The sequence below is a fragment of the Embiotoca jacksoni genome, unplaced genomic scaffold, assembly GCF_022577435.1.
Source record: "Embiotoca jacksoni isolate LCO1_2020_lvr unplaced genomic scaffold, fEmbJac1.0.p SCAF_3, whole genome shotgun sequence".
NCBI classification, from domain to species: Eukaryota; Metazoa; Chordata; class Actinopteri; family Embiotocidae; genus Embiotoca; species Embiotoca jacksoni.
The window spans coordinates 19470404-19488264 of record NW_027185381.1 but is presented as its reverse complement, the minus strand read 5'-3'; the positions used below and the strand labels follow the sequence as shown (position 1 = coordinate 19488264).

The 17861-nt window shown below is 41.1% G+C and overlaps 1 protein-coding gene across 3 annotated transcripts in view; it reads left to right on the top strand.

Moving 5' to 3' along the window:
- LOC138206205 (excitatory amino acid transporter 2-like) overlaps positions 1 to 17861 on the top strand; it is a 29770-nt gene that overhangs the window by 7207 nt on the left and 4702 nt on the right. Inside the window, exons 1-10 of one of the 3 annotated variants that reach the window (XM_069162767.1) lie at positions 7690 to 7940; positions 10781 to 10920; positions 12538 to 12690; positions 13100 to 13350; positions 13652 to 13799; positions 14089 to 14215; positions 14442 to 14675; positions 14786 to 14980; positions 15845 to 15979; positions 16114 to 16378. In XM_069162767.1, the coding sequence (XP_069018868.1) occupies positions 7936 to 7940; positions 10781 to 10920; positions 12538 to 12690; positions 13100 to 13350; positions 13652 to 13799; positions 14089 to 14215; positions 14442 to 14675; positions 14786 to 14980; positions 15845 to 15979; positions 16114 to 16378 (1653 nt within the window). In that variant the 5' untranslated portion in view covers positions 7690 to 7935. Of the gene's footprint in view, positions 1 to 7689; positions 7941 to 10780; positions 10921 to 12537; positions 12691 to 13099; positions 13351 to 13651; positions 13800 to 14088; positions 14216 to 14441; positions 14676 to 14785; positions 14981 to 15844; positions 15980 to 16113; positions 16379 to 17861 lie in introns of those variants that run through there. The other 2 variants (XM_069162769.1, XM_069162768.1) reach the window with 2 other exon arrangements.

Sequence of the window (17861 nt, the reverse complement as noted above, 5' to 3'; positions counted from 1 at the left end):
AGAGAGGGGGGGGGGGGGGGTGGCAGGGTGGGAGGGGGGGGGGTTACAAAAACAAAAACGGAGGAAACAATTAAGTTGCCCCTCCTCCCCATGAACCCTGTACTAGCGGTTTCCCAGCTCCAGATTCTGTGAACTAACTTGGAGGCCTGTAAAGTGGCCCATTATTCTCGTGGGGGTGGCGTGTTCCAAGAGCGGCTTGCCTCAATTGCTGATGAACACAGAGAGGGTTTTGTTAGAGGGTTTTGGCTCACCACATTATGCACTGGTTAATTAGGAACTCTATCTATCTAGACATGTGGACAGATATATACCTTAAAATGAACTATGGCTGTGCATCTGAAAAAGACAAAAAATAATCATGATCAATATTATGTACTCAAATTAAATTAATTAAGATTTATCTGGTGTATTAAAATCAGTTCTACATTGACATCACTGGAAATCCTGAGCTTTCTCTTACAGTACGAGGATTACAGTGAAACCAGGATTTTGTGGAATTTGTATGCCTTAAATGTCGACTGAGGGGGGTTTTCTATCCTCTGAGCAGTCTAAGATGTGTGCGCTCTGGGGATTTGGCTGCGACTGGGATGAAACAGCAGAAATGTGTTGAAAATGCTTTTGACCAGGGCTTCTGATTATGATCGACTGTGACCATACGCAGGCTGTCATAATTAGGTGTTGAAAAAAGCCTGTGCTAGCGTGCTCACTCTCTATGGCATTCCTGGGACTGTAGAAATATTTACGTAGTTTAACAAAGTGTGCAGCGAATAATCACGTGGAAAGAAAAACAATGAAGTGAGCAGCCGCAAGGGTCTCCCTGTGGTGTGTCACCTGTAACAACAATTAGTAGGCAGTAGTTAACTTTTTATTTTCCCAGTATTTCAGGGTTATGGAAAAAGGACTCCTGGTTTGTGTGCGTAGATGTGGTTCTGAAAGAACAGTGTTAGTGAAGTGGTCCTGAAAGGAAAGCAGGTTTGCACAGTGCAGGGGCCTCAAGACAAGTCATACTTAAGCTGACAGCCTGCAGTTTGGCTTTTCCAAACGGAAGCCAGGCATATTTCTATTTTCTATTCTATCTTTATCATTGGAGATGTATTTAATATTTTCACGTCATTGACTGATTGATTTTGTCAATTAAAAGTCAGCCAACAAACATGTTCATGCCAGGTTTCTATACTTCACAGGTTTTGTTGGGATCCAAAATGCTCCAGTGCATGAAAACAGGTCCAAACACAGTTCCAGATACCTGCCTCTGCTCAAAATGTTTTGTCTGTCAGACATGTACAACAACACCCGGTGATACGGCTTGTTGTGATAGCAACGATAATGTTGGGTATGTGTTTGAGAAAGGCTAAAGAACAGGCAGAAAGAAAAGGATGGAGAGAAATTGTGTGTGAGAGAGTGTGTGTAATGAGCAGGAGAGATGCATACTGTACACACAACGAGACAACGAAAGTGAGAGACTGACAGCCTGGTCACACTTCCCTGCTTTCCTGATATGCTTCCACATTGTATTCTAGTTATCCTTGATGATGTGTGTTTTCCTCAGTACAGATACACAGACAAAGAGTGTTCTAATTAAAAAAGAAAAACACAATGAATGCAGAGAACACTGCATGTTCAACTAATAATCACACCTTATAGAAATGTGTGTGCACTAACATCAGCATATAGGCCATGTCTACATATGTCTCAGGCTATATTTACAGAAATAAGCATAGCATGTCATCCAGCCAGTAGATACCATATGGCACATATCCAAGAAGCACAGGACTATATCAAACCAAGCAATAGTACATACATGAGTTGTTCTGGATGTCAGAGGAATTTCTGTTGGCTGTGTAGATTATAGCCAGTGTAGTTTGCAACACTAGCTGGAACATCTAAAGTATAGAGCAGGTATACTTTTAGCACTTTTGTCTGTGGTCAACATGTTCTCACTTCAAAATTTGCAAATTATGGCATTACTATATTTAAAGCCTATTTTCATATTGACTTGTATTTTTCTAGAAATTATTGAACATACCTTATAATCACTGAAAAATGTACTCTCACTATTAGCCCTCATCAAGAGTGGGTGAGTAATGTACTATAATAGGTATATGTGTTGGTCAGGCTTTGATGGCTAGTGTAATGAGCTGTGTGAGTGTGTGTGAGTGAGTGTGTGTGTGTGTGTGTGTGTGTGTGTGTGTGTGTGTGTGTGTGTGTGTGTGTGTGTGTGCGCGCTGGAATGCCCTTTCTGTCAACACTGCAGGGTGGTGTGAGGAGAGCAGGGCATGGCTACTGCTTCAGGCTGTGCTTAGTCCCTACAGACTTCAGTGTTTAATAGTGAGAGAACATCCATCCTACTTTGTCCTCTTATTGGCAAATCCTGAAAGAGACTGTAACCCCCTATCACCTCAACACGCATACCATGGGACTGAACCAGCAGAGATTTATGATCACAGATGACAGTGCAATATTTTATGTGTACACGTGTCTGGCTTTTGTATTTCCGACTGCTCAAATATGAGGAGGGGTGGGTGCACTGTGACACGAAGTGCATTGTATCTCGTATTTAAATTTGAGAGTGTCTCAGGTGAGTCTAGTGATGTATGAAATGTGATTTGTGCTGTAATCCCATTTCACAGGGACAGCTGCCCTACACAGACGTCTGCTCTTCATGTAGCCACAGATAACCTGATAACGTAGCAGCTCATCATTTACAGTAAATGTACATACATGCTCATTCTCCACTTCAGCTGATTGCTTTAATCAAACCTTCGTCCAACCCTCTCTCTCCACCCTCCCTTATTTTCTCATCTGTTTGCGATTCAATTCCTTTGTCTCCATCTTTACCTTCATCAGCCACACCTTCTCTTTTCCGCCCTCCCCCTTTTTATGTTACACCCTTCCCCCATACGTAATTGCTCATCTATCTTTCTATTGCATTGTTGCCGTTTCACCACTCCCACCTTCCCTGTCATCCCCCTCTCACCAATGTAGCGGGTATACCATAGTGGTAGTTATAGTAGGGGGTGGGGGTGGTCCTACCTTACGGGCTGATTTAATGAGCTCCTATGGGGATCGGACCAAAGCCATCAAAAGCTGTGAGCTGCTATATAGTAAATGCAGTTAAACAGATGTGCCTCTGCTAATGATAGTACTGTAGCATTGCTTCATATGCAGCCAGCATGAACACAAGAGCGACTATAGGAAGACACAGATGAGAGATCAGTGTGTCTGCAATAGGTTTGTAACCCATCATCTGATAGAGGAGGTTCAGAGAGGTACAGTGGGGAAATCTCACATTACTATGGATGATCTTCTTTTCTCTACTGACCTTTCATCTATGCAGCTGTAGGCGAGTGATGGGGGCTGGGGATGGGGCATACTGGACAAGCAGTAACAAAATCCTTTAGCAGCAGCTTAGAAGGACCTAGCTGAAAACAATGCATTACAGTTAAGACTCTTAAAAACATGACAGAGGAAAGGAGAAGGGTTCAAGAAGCAGAGATATGGAATATGTCAGAGGTTTGAGATAAGCCTTTGTTGAGATGTCTTCCTTTTTGATTCGCAGCAAAGAAAAAAAAGAGGAGATTTTAAGTTTTCGGAAGTAATGGTTAAAGTAGATGCCATCAAACGAAAGTTTCTTAGATACTATCCAGAAGAATTTGAATCACCTTATTCAGTCATGTGACAAAACCACGCCCTGGCATAATGGGCTGTTAGAACATAATTGCAGTGCGACTGGTCACATCTGAGAGACTTATGCAGATACAACAGTAGCCTCAGGATTCACAGAGACTCTCTAATGACCGCCTCATTATGGACACAAAGCATCCTGCCAAACAAAGGGAAACCTGAGAGGATGCTGACAGACAGGCACGTACGTACAGTATGGTTCATTTATGCATTATCAGAATTCTGATCCACTCTAATAGTAAAATATAATGGTAAAAAGGGAAAATGTGAAAAACTGAGGTTAACAGCGATTGCATTCAAGGCATGAAGAATTTTGCAAATTAGTGCTTATCAACGGCAGTAACTGCAGAGGAGATTGGGGGTCATTAGAGTTATAGAAAAACACAAAAAGTTGAGCAAACAAGAAAGTTTGGGCTTTCTCCTAGTGTAAGGATTGATGTGAAAACTTTTACTTCATCTGTCTGCAGTTTGTAGAATAGCATTACAAGCTAATAAAAGCAGCTCCTTCAGAGTTTATAGTCACTGACCGTGGTACTGAATACCTGCCTTGCACCCATGTCTATCTGGAAGGCTTAGCCTTTCAAGAACAGACTGCCCACATGTTTTCAAGGATGGCCCTTTACTGTCACAGTCACTAAAGATCATGTATTAAATGGGACTATAGTAGATGGTCAGAATGAAGTATTACAGCTGTTAGAGCAATAAAAATGCCCACATGTAGAATTTAAAGGCACAATTTGCTTGTAAGATATGTTTGGTGAGCATCTTTACCCATCTAAGCATTGATTAAACTATCAATTAAAAATACTGTCCTTGTAAACATATACCACCAAAAAAAGAGTGTTTTCCACAGAATAACCAAACTCTACACTATATTACCAAAAGCACACTTTTAATATTTGCTTTGTTTTAACACATAATGGTAAAGGTCTGATCTAAACTAGTACTAAATGCAACTTTACAAATGTAGTAAAATGGGACGATAAATTGACACATGTTCTAGGTTCTTGTTCTTTAGAATGTGATTAGATATTTAATTCAGTGCAACAACAGTGAGTGGCACCGTGGAACTGACTTGAGTGAATATCATAAAAGATCTGCTTCATTCACTGTGCAGTTCCCTTGACTCCGTGCCAGTCTTTGATCAGAATGTATTATCATTGCAGGGTTCACTTGGAAGTGAACCTCAGCTTTGAAGTTAACAAATGAGCACCTACTCTCTTAAATTGACCAAATGTAGAGGATAAAGGTTTGGTTTCACCAACACAGTACTCTGCAATATTCAGTATGGGAACATAAAGGATCATCAGTAAAGTGTGTTGTGTGCTCTGGATGAGTAGATTGAGAGCTGAATGAGACATAAATAAATGCAGACAATGGACTCACCCAAATACCCAGTAAATTATTATTTTGTAGATCAGGTTCGGATATGAAACCCTTGTTAGATGTTGCTGAAACAGAAAAAAACAAGTTTTCCATCTTTATTTATTAGTCTCCAAGGAATAAACCAACTGAAAACACTGTTGGATGAACTTAATTTGGGCAGTCACTGGAGAAAAGTATTCTGAGGATAAAGGAATAGCAAAGTCTCAGTGGTTGATTGGTTGTCCCTACAAATGTTTTTTAAAGGCAACTTCTCCTGATGGGAATTTTCTTTTCTGCTCAGGACATCTCCCTTGCATCTCCCTTTTGATCACTCAATATATTCATCCCAACAGCCATCAAGGGATACATAATTGAGAGGTGTTAAGTGACAAAGCTTCCCTTTCTTTGGATGTTGGAATTTATCTCCCACTTCCTATGCACAGCACAACCTGAAGTGTTTGCTGAGAGCTTCCTTTTGGGGGGTATGGTTGGGGGATTCACAGCTCCTAGGCAGCCAGTATGTGTGAGCCCATTTTTTCCCACTGTAATGGAAGTGGCTGTGAGGCCCAGAGGGGCCAGATATATCCGGAGGCCGGCCCAGCTCCAGTTGTCTTTTACCTCACAGTATATTGTCATGCCCCAATCAAGAGAACAGGCTTTGGGCTCCTTAAGAGACCAGTGGGAAACTTATTCTCATTTACATCTACCTCAGTGCTATCGCGAGGACCACAACAACCCGAATTATATACACATAACTCATTGATTATTGAGCACATGGTGGCACAGTATAAACCTCAGCTATGGCAAAGCATGTGACAGTAGTTTAGTAAAATTGCAGCACAACAACAAAAAGCTCTACTTAAAATAGACATAAAATGTTCTTTAGTGAGGTAAAGATAAAATGAGTCTATCTGTTAATCTTTCAAGCCATGCATCATCTGTATGTGGTGTGTGTTTGCAGGCTATGTGTTTGTGTGTTGGGTATGTGTGTGGCTGCGAGCTTCCTCTTTCCCCTTCATCCCCTTCTCTCTAAGCCACAGAGTGTTGCTACGACAACCCCTCGTGGTCCCTGCTGCATTGCAGCGGCCCTCAATGCCAGCACTCAGGGAACCTCCTCGCACTGGGAAGGCTGCATAAAATCGGGATAATCGCCGTCGATTATGGGACACAATGGGCTGCCGCTTCTGAAAGATTCATTCATCCTGGAAAAAGAGACTGTGGAGGGGCAAAGAGAAAGGGGCGCCTTGGTCCCTCCGCTGCTCTCCCACGGTGGGCACAGGCATGACATCAGTGGCCTGAAAGAACCGGCATTCTGGACATGCCCACTGCCCTCCCCCCATCGCTATACCCTTGCACCCCCTCCCATTCGAACCCCCTCCTTTATTTTCTCGCCCCTGCCAGTTTGGATGCAGCCCTTGGCCGGGTGAGTTGGGGCCACTGCCACTGTTTGCGTGTGAAACAAAGCCCCTAAGAAGGAAGAGAGAGGAAGCAGAGAGCTTCACATGGTACCAGCCAAGAGCAGGGATGGCTGCCTCAGCCTTCCCCTCACAGGCCCCTCTCTTGGCTGAGAGGTGCTGGTGTGACCCCAGTACCCCTTTCTCCCTCAGTGTCCCTCTTACTCCCCCCTGTAACCCCTTCTTCTCTGTCCTGGTCCCTTGCTCTCATCCCGAAAACGCACCCTTTTCCCTGAGTGAGCCCTTTGAATGACTATGACATATCAAGGGATTTAGGATGAGTGATTTCTCATGACACAACCTTTGCAAACAGATGGCATTCCTCTGGCTTTTGTTGTGCAGTTGGTCATTTGTTTGAAGAGGAAATAGCTTTCCAACACATTTCCCTAATTAGAATAATGTGATACTGCTCAATACGATGTGAAATCCCATGCTGCTGGGAGACTAGAGGGAGATCAGCGTGACACCATCCTCACATGAATCACACAGATCATTTGTGCGTAGGACTTCAGCGCTTTGGAGTTTAATTGAATAGTGAGAATACGTGAATCTATATGTTGGAGTGTGTGTGACTTAAATGTGTGGACCTGATTTTGTGGCTATCCTTCCTTTTCAAATGGGCATGTAGTGGAGTATATATAAATATTTAAATAGAAAGAAATAAAAATGTCCACCTCATTATATATGTCCTCTTAACTACTGTAAAGAGCAGTAAACATGAACCTCTTATCTACTCTCCATCAGGATGACCTCAAATACATTAAATCTTTCATCCATCATTCCTTTGTCATTTATTCCCTTCTTAGCAATTGTGCCATTAGCAGGCATCATCATGCTCATCTCCAGTAGCCTGACCTCTCTCATGCTATCAATGGTGGCTGGATGAGTCTGGAAGGGTGCTCTCTCGGAGGATTACAGTGTCCTGGGAATGGACCGACTCTGAGGGATTTGACTCTTAAACTCAGATATTGAATCCTCCCTCCATTTCTTCTTTTTAGTTATTTATTTACTTGTAGGTTTGTTGGATGCATGTGTGCGTGTGCACCTCGGTGTGTAGCTGGTTATGTGGGTGGTGGTGGTGGTGGTGGAGTCGGGGGTGGGGGCTGAGTTTTTTTTTTGCAGACATCAGGATGGGGCATTTTAGGTTACTGTGGCTGTGCCTGGGTCTGTCGTCTGGACTGTGCTGACTTGCTCCTCTCTGGATGCTTTGGACCCGGAGTTGGAGGACAGCTGAGAGCGGCGAGCTGTCAGAAAAGCTCTGTTGTTTTCAGCCGCCGGCTGTTCCTCGGACCTCATCAGCTGAGATCTGACCACATTTTTTTGAATGGAGAAGTTGTGATCCTACTAACACTTTCTTGTGCTGGCTCGCTCTTAAATACCAAAGGCTGGAGATTTGACCCTGGTCAATGTATATAGCACTTACCTCAACGAAATGAAGTAAGTACTGTGCTTTTATGGTTTTAGGCACTATGTCCTCTAACTCCTTTTAATTTGAAGTCTTTTGCTTCAGTCACTTTAAGATGAACTAACTTAAACAATATGTCTATATGTAAAATATACAAGTTTTTGTATGAAGTGCACAGGTGAAAAGAGAATTATAACTTAAAAGAATTTGAATATGTCAGCTTAGATTGTATGTAACCTGGATAGGTGTTAAGTCCTTCATTAATTCTTCATGGCTTTACTGGCCTGTAATGCAATTAATCTGACTAAACCCTTGGGCCACGATTAACCGGTTTAAAAGATGATCCCATTACAGACTGAGAAGCAGAAACTGTACATTTGTGTGCATTCTTGTGCTCTTCTGAATTCTGATTTTCTGCTGAACAGTTTTTTGTGAAATCCGATTATAGTCAAAGAATCCTACTTTATGTTTGGCTATTTAACAACTCAGTGATATGTTTTGCATTCAGTTTCTAAAAGAAGCAGCTCATTTAACTCAATGGATGCTGAAAACTTTGAAGCTTAATATCTCAGAATTATTTGTTAGGGCCCAGAGAAATAATTCAGAGCTCATGCAATGTTAATCAAATCTAAAATTATGTACGAGAAGAATTTTCCATCCAGAAAAATTACTCCATAACATTAAAAAAAAAAACACTTTGCTATTTTCCACTGGTGTGAAATATATAATTCTCTGATGACTCTCGGCTATATATTATCATATTCATCTATTACTGGGTCCCACAAACCTGCTCTCTCATCTGTCGCTGACCTGGTGAGAGGAGTGCTAATGAGAGGATCATGACAGAATATCGCCTGCTTCTTCCCTTAGTGCTAAAAATATCAAAAGGGAGAGAAAAGGGGGAAAAAATTAATTAACAGAACTCATCATTCTTCTGGAATGGGGTTACTCAGTAGTACCAATTTTTCAGCATTTTATTTCTGGTTTTCTTTACAGATTCCTCCAGTTTATTAAGAAATAACACAAAGGTAGAATTTAAAGAGGCTGCTATTTGCCTGCTGTTTGCGTGTACTTTCTGTATTTCACACTTCACTTTGATATTAAAAAGAGGAGATAGGACGGGTCCATCTGTGTGCCTGGAAGTTGACCAGGTGGTCTTCCTATAGCCAAGCTTTCACCGCAACAATACACAAAGCTGGAGGAGGTGTGTGTAAGTGTGTGAGGCTGTGTGTGTATGTGTGTGTGTGTGTGTGTGTGTGTGTGTGTGTGTGTGTGTGTGTGTGTGTGTGTGTGTGTGTGTGTGTGTGTGTGTGTGTGTTTTCATGTAGAATTATCAGTGATGGCTTACACAACAACAATAACACAGTGAAGAGCCTTTGTTTGGGATGAACTTCTCCAAATGTGGCCTATTGATTTGAGCTCCATGTCCTGCCTTTGATCAAGTTCAGCTTTGAAAGAAAAAGCAACAACTTGACAGCCAGCATGATTAATATCTCTGAAGTGTTTGGACTTCATCGTGAACTATGTGGGGAGGGTTTGAGGACCAAAAGAATTTTGCTTCACCATTGAAGCTTCCATTTGTGCGTTTTTGGACATGAACCCCAGGGGTGAGGTGAAGGTCAAAGTCACATTATATCCTCTTTGCTGTTATTTGTAATCCGTCACAGCAGACATTTTATGGGCTTATTGGAGATGAATAGCAACACGGATATTTTAATTTCCTCCTAGACAAAAAAAGATGTCAAACCAAGCAAGACAATATGATCTATTGATTGATATATTGATATTTTGATATATTGTCTGATGGAGTTATTGGACACCTGGCTAATTGGTGACATATACAGCTGGCTCACATCTCACTAATAAACTCATTCACACCTCGATAAGAGACGAAAAAGTCTCTGTGCTGCCTTGTATGGGAAATCACTTTTCATTCAATTAATCCTGCTTAGCCCCTTCTTCCTGCTGTTGAATGTGAGGTTTCTAGTCATTCTAAAATAACTCCCATGTAGTCATAACACAGAGAGAGATAAACAATATAAGAGGGTGTATAAGTCTTCAATAGTGAACTTTTTTTGTTCATGCAAATTTAGTCTGTTTGGTGCTCTTGGTAATTTTTCTTTCTCGCCATCTGTTTTTCTTTTTCTTCGCTGTCTGCAGGGATTTGCAGAGACACTCTCCAAAGGACTTATGTTGGTGTTTGTTTATAGTGTGAACCACCACATATAGAAATTAATTAAAAACATACATAATAAATTCCAATAAGACTATTCTGATATTTGTCTGCTTAGTTTAAAATTTATATTCAGATTTTCTTGCTTCGTTACTGTTCACTAAATGTCTGATGTGTAACAGCATTTTTTTTTGCATTTTTCTAAATAGAATTCTGCTTAATCAGTGCACAGATGTCTATAAAGTTAACCAAAACTAAACAGTTATAGTTTTATGAAAATATAAAGCAACTTCTTCACATGAGTCTGAACAAAATTCTGTTCTAAAGAGATATACACAATACGCTTTTAATAAAACAGACTTGAGATGCTGTATAGCCCCAAAGGGCTGCAATTTTACAAGCAGCAGCTTGTAGTCAGCTTCCATCTGTTGGATGCTATAGTAACCATGAACAGCGTTGCAGTGACAGCTTGGCAACACTTGAATGCTTAACATTTTTAATTATGCACAGTTTTCTTTTTAACTTTATACAGTTTTCAGGGACATTATACAAATCCAAATGATGTGTTTTCTACATGTCACCTCAGAGCCAAACATAACATATATATGACCATGCAATGTATACTCAATAGAGTCAGTGGTTTTGCATTTCGTAAATAGCCCCTCTCATTTGGTTCTTTCTTTTTCTCTTTTCTCACAGTGCCAACAGTATGCCTAAACAAGTGGAGGTGAGGATGCATGAGAGTCACCTGGAGCCCATCGAGGCCAGGCCTCAGTCAAAATGTGCCAAAATGTGCTCCAAACTGTTCAAGAACCTTCTGCTCACACTCACCGTCCTCGGTAAGTCACCACATCATCACCTGTTTTTCTTTCTTACATTAAGGACCTAAAAAAATAAAACATGGCACGCTAAAGATGGACACTGACAACGACTGAGCTCAGTCTTCTGTTAACTCAGAGCTCGATTATGTAGTTTGCTTGCAATATGAGGAGGAGATGCCATCTGTTCTCAGTGTACCAGACAGTAAGATGATTGGGTGTTCTGACCTTCCCCAGCTCTGTGCCACCTGTTGCTATCAAAAGCTGTGGACACCCAAACAGCCTCTGGTGGTGCATGGGAAGTATTGTGATTATAGCAGTGGCTCTTTGCACTGCAGGGGAAGATTTTGTGAAAAAAAGAAAGGGCATGAAAGCAGTGATCCAATTTCTGTTTAAATCTTAAATTAGATTTGTTTAAGCAGCACATATTTTTTATACTTTTTGTATCTGACAAGCTATGTGGTCCCTATCAGGTTTACCATTTTAAAATCACTGGCTGTGAACCTTAAAACTGTCTAAATGCACATCAGTGTGCTTATTTAACTTGTTTAATTTCTATCTGTATCCTGCTTAAATGGATGTGTGCTTGTCTGAGCGTGTGTGGTGTGTACATCTCATGCCACTTGGCAGAACTCTTGCAAAGCAAGCGAGCTAGCCTGATCATTGATTATCTGTCACTTGGCAGATAAGAGGCTGAATGGGAACTTGCAAATGGGCCAAAGAGAAGGCACAGGAAATTAAGCGCCATCCAAAATCATTGGGTGTGCAGAAACCACAGGATGCTGCTAGACTGGAGGATAGATTGAAGCACAGAAGACAACTTAGTTAAAAAGAAAAAAAAAAAACCTGGAGGGCTTTTGATTCCAGTGTGTGTTATTAAACAACATATCAGGCTGTGTTATTTTTGGCAGAGGAAGTAGAGCCCCAGGGGAATTTTTGAGTTTTGTCTGGCTTAAGACAGACAGACTCAGAGGCCAACGACCAGGCCTGGTGAGCAGTGGGGGGGGGGGGGTCAGAGCACCCAGAGGTCAACTTCACTTTCTGGCAGGAACAGTGTGTGGCGGGAAAATGACTGTTGCTTAGAAGAGGCATTATGTCTCTAAGGGTCAAAAAAAAAAAAAAAAAAAAAAATTATTTTTCTGTCATTTATTGAATACTTGCCTTTTTTTATTTTCCTGACCAGAAAGTGAAAAAAGAAATCCTTGAAAACATTTTGGGTTTGCAGAGATTAGAGATGCTCCACCAGGGAATCTGACATGCTGCCTCCCCTTCCTGCTTCAAAGAAATCTGATCTTAATCCTTCATGAGCTTTACTCTCCCTTAGCAGGTTTCCGTTTAATCTCTACAACCCACTGTCCTCCCTATGCATGTAGCAGACAGCCTCTTGTACAGAACGACTGAACTGATAAGGTGGGGGGCAGTTATTAAGATATCTTTAGGAACAAAGCATCAATCATTTGTTTTTTCATGGTTTGAGTTTAAACTCGAGTGACACAGAAAACAGCCATTTTTTAAAGTTTTACTGACATATGTCACTTCTATTTCCCTGAAATCCTAATTATCTGACTGAGTTTAGATGTGTTTCTATTTTGCAATAAAACACCCTTTCACTCTTTCCCACTTCTCTTTGCGCTTAAGGTGTGATCTTGGGAGCTGTATCAGGAATGTTGCTTCGTGTTGCTTCCCCGATTCATCCAGATATTGTCATGGTAATTGCGTTTCCTGGAGATATCCTGATGAGGATGCTGAAGATGTTGATCCTGCCACTCATCATCTCCAGTTTAATCACAGGTGCAGTGTGACAGATCACAAATCGAATACATTAAGAATAATGGATATTTTACATACTACACCGGTGTCTTTGCAATTTATATATCAACACCTGATAGCAGTGAACAACTCAACGTACATTTGAGTCGACTGATTACAAGAGCAAATACATTTTCCATCTACACCTTTCTCTGCAGTAACACAATTAAAATTGTGTTAGATACTGCACTCCTTATTCTGAAGTCAGAATTTGGTAGTTATGATTTAATTTGTCATGCACTTGATCAAACACCCTTACATAATCCCCTAATGGTCTTTGCATTTATCCCTCATGTTCCACCCCTCATGACTCAGCATTGAGTCAACATTTCCATTCAATAAGACCAAAGTAATGACCAGGTAAACATGATCCTGCTTGTTTTGGGTGCAGGTCTGGCCGGTCTGGACGCCAAATCTAGCGGTCGCCTGGGCACCAGAGCTATGGTCTACTACATGACCACCACTATTATTGCTGCTATCCTGGGAGTCATCCTAGTGTTAGTCATCCACCCTGGCAACCCTAAACTGAAGGAGAATCTGGGCCAGGGCGAGAAGAACGATGACGTGTCCAGCTTGGATGCCTTCTTTGATCTGATCAGGAACCTGTTCCCAGAGAACCTGGTGCAGGCTTGTTTCGAGCAGGTAATGGATGCAATGGATTTATGATAAACACCAAAAAAAGGACTGTATGTGAGATACAAAGGGCACTTTTAGTCTTTGATGAGTGGTATCACTTAATATGGACTAGTCAGAGAAATTAAAAACCTTCTGTGTTTGGAAATGGTCAGGCTTGGGTGTCTTTGGACAGTCTGTGGATTTATTAACAGAGAAACACAAATGCAATTTCTCAGTTTAGATGCATGTGTCATAAGCAGTTTATTAAACTGGCCCAAGATTCATGATCCAGACAATCACAAATATCTTTTACTCTTTTTTATTTCAGATCCAGACAGTCACCAAGAAGGTGGAGGTGATTGTTGAGGAGGATGTCAATGCCACCACTGTGGAGGGCCTAGTCGCGAATATCACCAAGGAGCCTCAGTTCCTCATCAAAAAGTCACTGCAATTCAAAAGTGGCATGAATGTTTTGGGTATGTAACACTTATTTTAACTGAAGACTCACAGCATTGTATGGGGACAATCAACATTTAACAAGTCTAAGAGTGTAAAACCCTGTAGGCACGGTGCTTTGAGCTTAATACCAGCATGGCGAAAAAAATATTGCATTTTTAGTATTGCATTTACAGGTTTAACAGGAGCAAATAAATAGAGAAGTCTAATGTTTTTTTTCACTGAAATTCCTACCATCTTCTCATAATAATTCCCTGATGATGGAGACTGGACTTCAAAGTTTGATACATTTGTGATTTTCCGTCACAGGTCTGATTGGTTTCTTCATCGCATTCGGCATCTGCATGGGTAAGATGGGAGAGAGGGCCAGACTCATGATTGAGTTCTTCAGTATCCTCAATGAGATTGTGATGAAGCTCGTCATCATGATCATGTGGTTAGTATCAGTTCAGATTGTCATTCGACTTACAGTTGTATTTTGAAATTCATTTTGAAAGTCAAAATTATTTTTTTGTTTATGACAAGGTATTTAACTAGTTTTTCGAACATATAAAAATATCATATCTATGTAAAACAGAATTTGACAAACATCTTTTCCCTCTGTGTCTAAAGCTAAAATTAAGTTGATAACATGTTTTTTTTTTTTTTTTTTATGTCATCAGGTACTCTCCCTTCGGTATTGCCTGTCTGATTTGTGGCAAGATCATCTCCATCAAGGACCTGGAGGTGGTGGCCAGGCAGCTAGGCATGTACATGGTGACTGTGATTATCGGCCTCATCATCCACGGAGCGATCTTCCTGCCTAGCATTTACTTTGTTATCGTCAGGAAAAACCCCTTCACCTTCTTCCTGGGCATCTTCCAGGCCTGGATCACTGCTCTGGGGACAGCTTCCAGGTCAGCATCAATGGATCAATGGATGAACAGCTGCGTTAATGGATGAATGTGTCTTAATATTTGTACAAATATTTACACAAGTATAATCTGCTTCCTCATTTTCCCTCCAGTGCTGGTACACTGCCTGTCACCTTCCGTTGTCTGGAGGAGAATCTGGGTATTGACAAAAGAGTAACTCGTTTTGTGCTCCCAGTCGGTGCCACCATCAACATGGATGGAACTGCTCTGTATGAAGCCGTGGCTGCCATCTTTATTGCCCAAATGAACGGTATCCACCTTGACCCTGGACAGATTGTCACCGTCAGGTCAGAAAAACACTTATGCTTTGCACATGAGAGCCATTTAATTTCACTGGGTTCACAGTTAAAACCATACACTTTGTACAGAACAAAATAAAAATAAATCCATGGTTACAGTTATTGTAAGTTGAAAGATTTAGTTCAGAAATAACTTTGTGAAAGAAAAGGTTTATTAAATGGACCCCATCTTCCCTTAAAGATGAATTTGACTGCAGACAAAGGTACTTTTAGTCATAAGAGTAAGGATTTTCACTATTCAAAGAGGCTTTAAATGGAGTCTTAAATGCACTTCAGCAAACACAGTAAGCTCTGAATAAATGAGGACAAACTCAGCGGTAGTGTAGAGACATTTAACAGTGAGCAGGGAAGCCTGCATGGCTCAAAGCAGCAAATTTAGAAAATAAATTCATAGTGCATCAAATAGACCACCAGGAGGTGGCAGCTGCATGTCCCAGTGTCGTGTCACATGCACAGGCAGAAAGAGAAACAACAACCACTTGCTCATGTTTTTTTATCGAGAACAATCTTTCCCCAAACACTACTTCTCATAATAGAGTGAGTTGAGGATGGATGACCTTCAATCTGACATTTTTATGGCATATAAATCGATGAACCCTCAAATTAAACATCCTATCGCTCACATTTCAACCTCTCTCTCTATGAACGATGGAGGACCCACTCCTCTGCTCTTTACACAAGCACCATAGAGAATAAATGTTCTCATCTGTGGCTGTGGGATGTAGCGATGTCACGGTCATCGGTGTCTGAGGAGTTATGGCGCGGTGTAGAGTGGGGTTTTGGTGGATGTGGTTAGGTGTAGTGGCTTTGAAGAATGTGATGGAGTGCTGCTTACCTGTGTTTTTCATCCAGTCTGACAGCCACATTGGCCAGTGTTGGAGCTGCCAGCATTCCCAGCGCCGGCCTCGTGACTATGCTGTTGATCCTGACTGCCGTAGGCCTGCCGACCCAAGACATCAGTCTGCTGGTTGCTGTCGACTGGCTGTTGTAAGTTCGACAAAAGAAAAATGTGTATTGTGGTTACACACCGAGTCTTCTCTTTGCCTGTACAAATCCCTCCCAGTATTTTTCTTAATGAAATCATCCAAATCTATCTTTCTTACTTTTTTCTCTCTCCTCAGGGATCGATTCAGGACCTCAGTGAATGTGGTGGGTGACTCCTACGGTGCAGGCATCGTGTACCACATGTCGAAGGCAGAGCTGGAAGAGCTGGACGCACACGCGGCTAAATCCGACGACATCGAAATGATGACGAAGACCCAGTCTTATTACGATGACATGAAGAACCACCACGAAAACAATTCCAACCAGTGCGTCTTAACCGCTACCGCTACCACAACTGCTAGTGCCACTGCTAACAATCCTGTCGTAGTAGATGAATGCAAGGTACAATTAATGCCTACAGACGTAGAGACTTGTATATAACCCTCTCTGTTGTTGCATGCTCACCCTGCACCTCTGCTTGATTCTGTTTGTTTCATTCATTGCATCTTTGTACACAACAATGTAAATACAACCACTGTTATTTTACCTCAGTAGCAGAGCAAAAGAGCAACAGATGCATGTGTACATATGTATTTCTTTCTTCTGGAATAGCAGCTTTTGTGTTATAAATACATCCAAAACTGTAATTATAAAATATCAGTGCATACATATTTAGGGTACATCAGCTCTCCCTCTATAGTTAGCTTTAACTGATCACTGTAACCTGGTGGGTATTGGCTCTAAATCAAAAAGCAGAGCCAGATAATCCTCATTATGACTCTGAGGAATTATTTAACAGCCCCCCTTCTATCAAAAGTTCATAATACATTTGCTTTCCAAAAAATGTCCTGATGAAATAATGTTTCGATTGAGAGTCTCTGTAATAATTTTAGCTCTTATTTTATTTTTGAGCAGCTTAGAGCCATTCAATGTTTCTTATTTGAATTATTTTACTGTTTCCAAAGGGTCACCATTTGCTGTAGGATTAAAGGTAGTGAGAGGGAAGTGTTACAGCTAATTAGCAGTTCATATATTCCCTACATACACCCATCTACCACGCTGTTATGAGTCACTCCCTGCCAGGGCTTCTGCATTTTGACACCATCTATTTCTGCCCATTGTGAGAACTGTGCTGTGAAATGGAGAACTGCGAAGTAGCTCCCATTATGTAAAACATGATGCAGTCTGAATCCCATGGCTGAATGTATTCCGGGCTTTTTAGAATAATATCTGGGAGTTCAGGCTACTTGTTCCCTGACACACTTGCCCACTCACACCCAGGTGGGAAAGGTCTACTGATGAGCCTATTCATTTATTAAAGGATGAAGGGTGTTGCCTAGCAACGGCGGTAACCTGTCACACCAGCAATCTGTCCATAGTCAAAAGTTATGTCCTCCCTTCTGAATCTCCATAGAAATTTACATATAAATGTGACACAAAAGCTTGCTATTTCCGGTATCTACCGTGACATTATTTTTCTCTTTTCTGTTTCATTTTACCTGTAAATATTTTAACTCACATTTCTAACCCCATTCCAAATATGCAAACCACTGTAGAGTGCTTGCGAAATAGCTAAAACATAACAATGCATTCATTCTGTAGTGTTTGTACCTTGTTTTCATGCAGTGTGTATATTTTGTATTCATAATTGATTCATTTTTTTTTTTTTTTGACTGCCTGTTGAGTCTGTGGTCATCATCCATTTGTGGTCTGTTCCCAATTCAGTTAAAGAAACTTCCCAGTTACCATAAGCATGATCACCAGTGGTTGTCCAGGAGTTCCAGTATTCGTCCATAGTTTTTGCATGTTACAAAATAGCAATGTTACCTAAGAGGCTGTGTTTTAATTGCCAAAGTACCACAATTACGATGACCAAAATAATTAA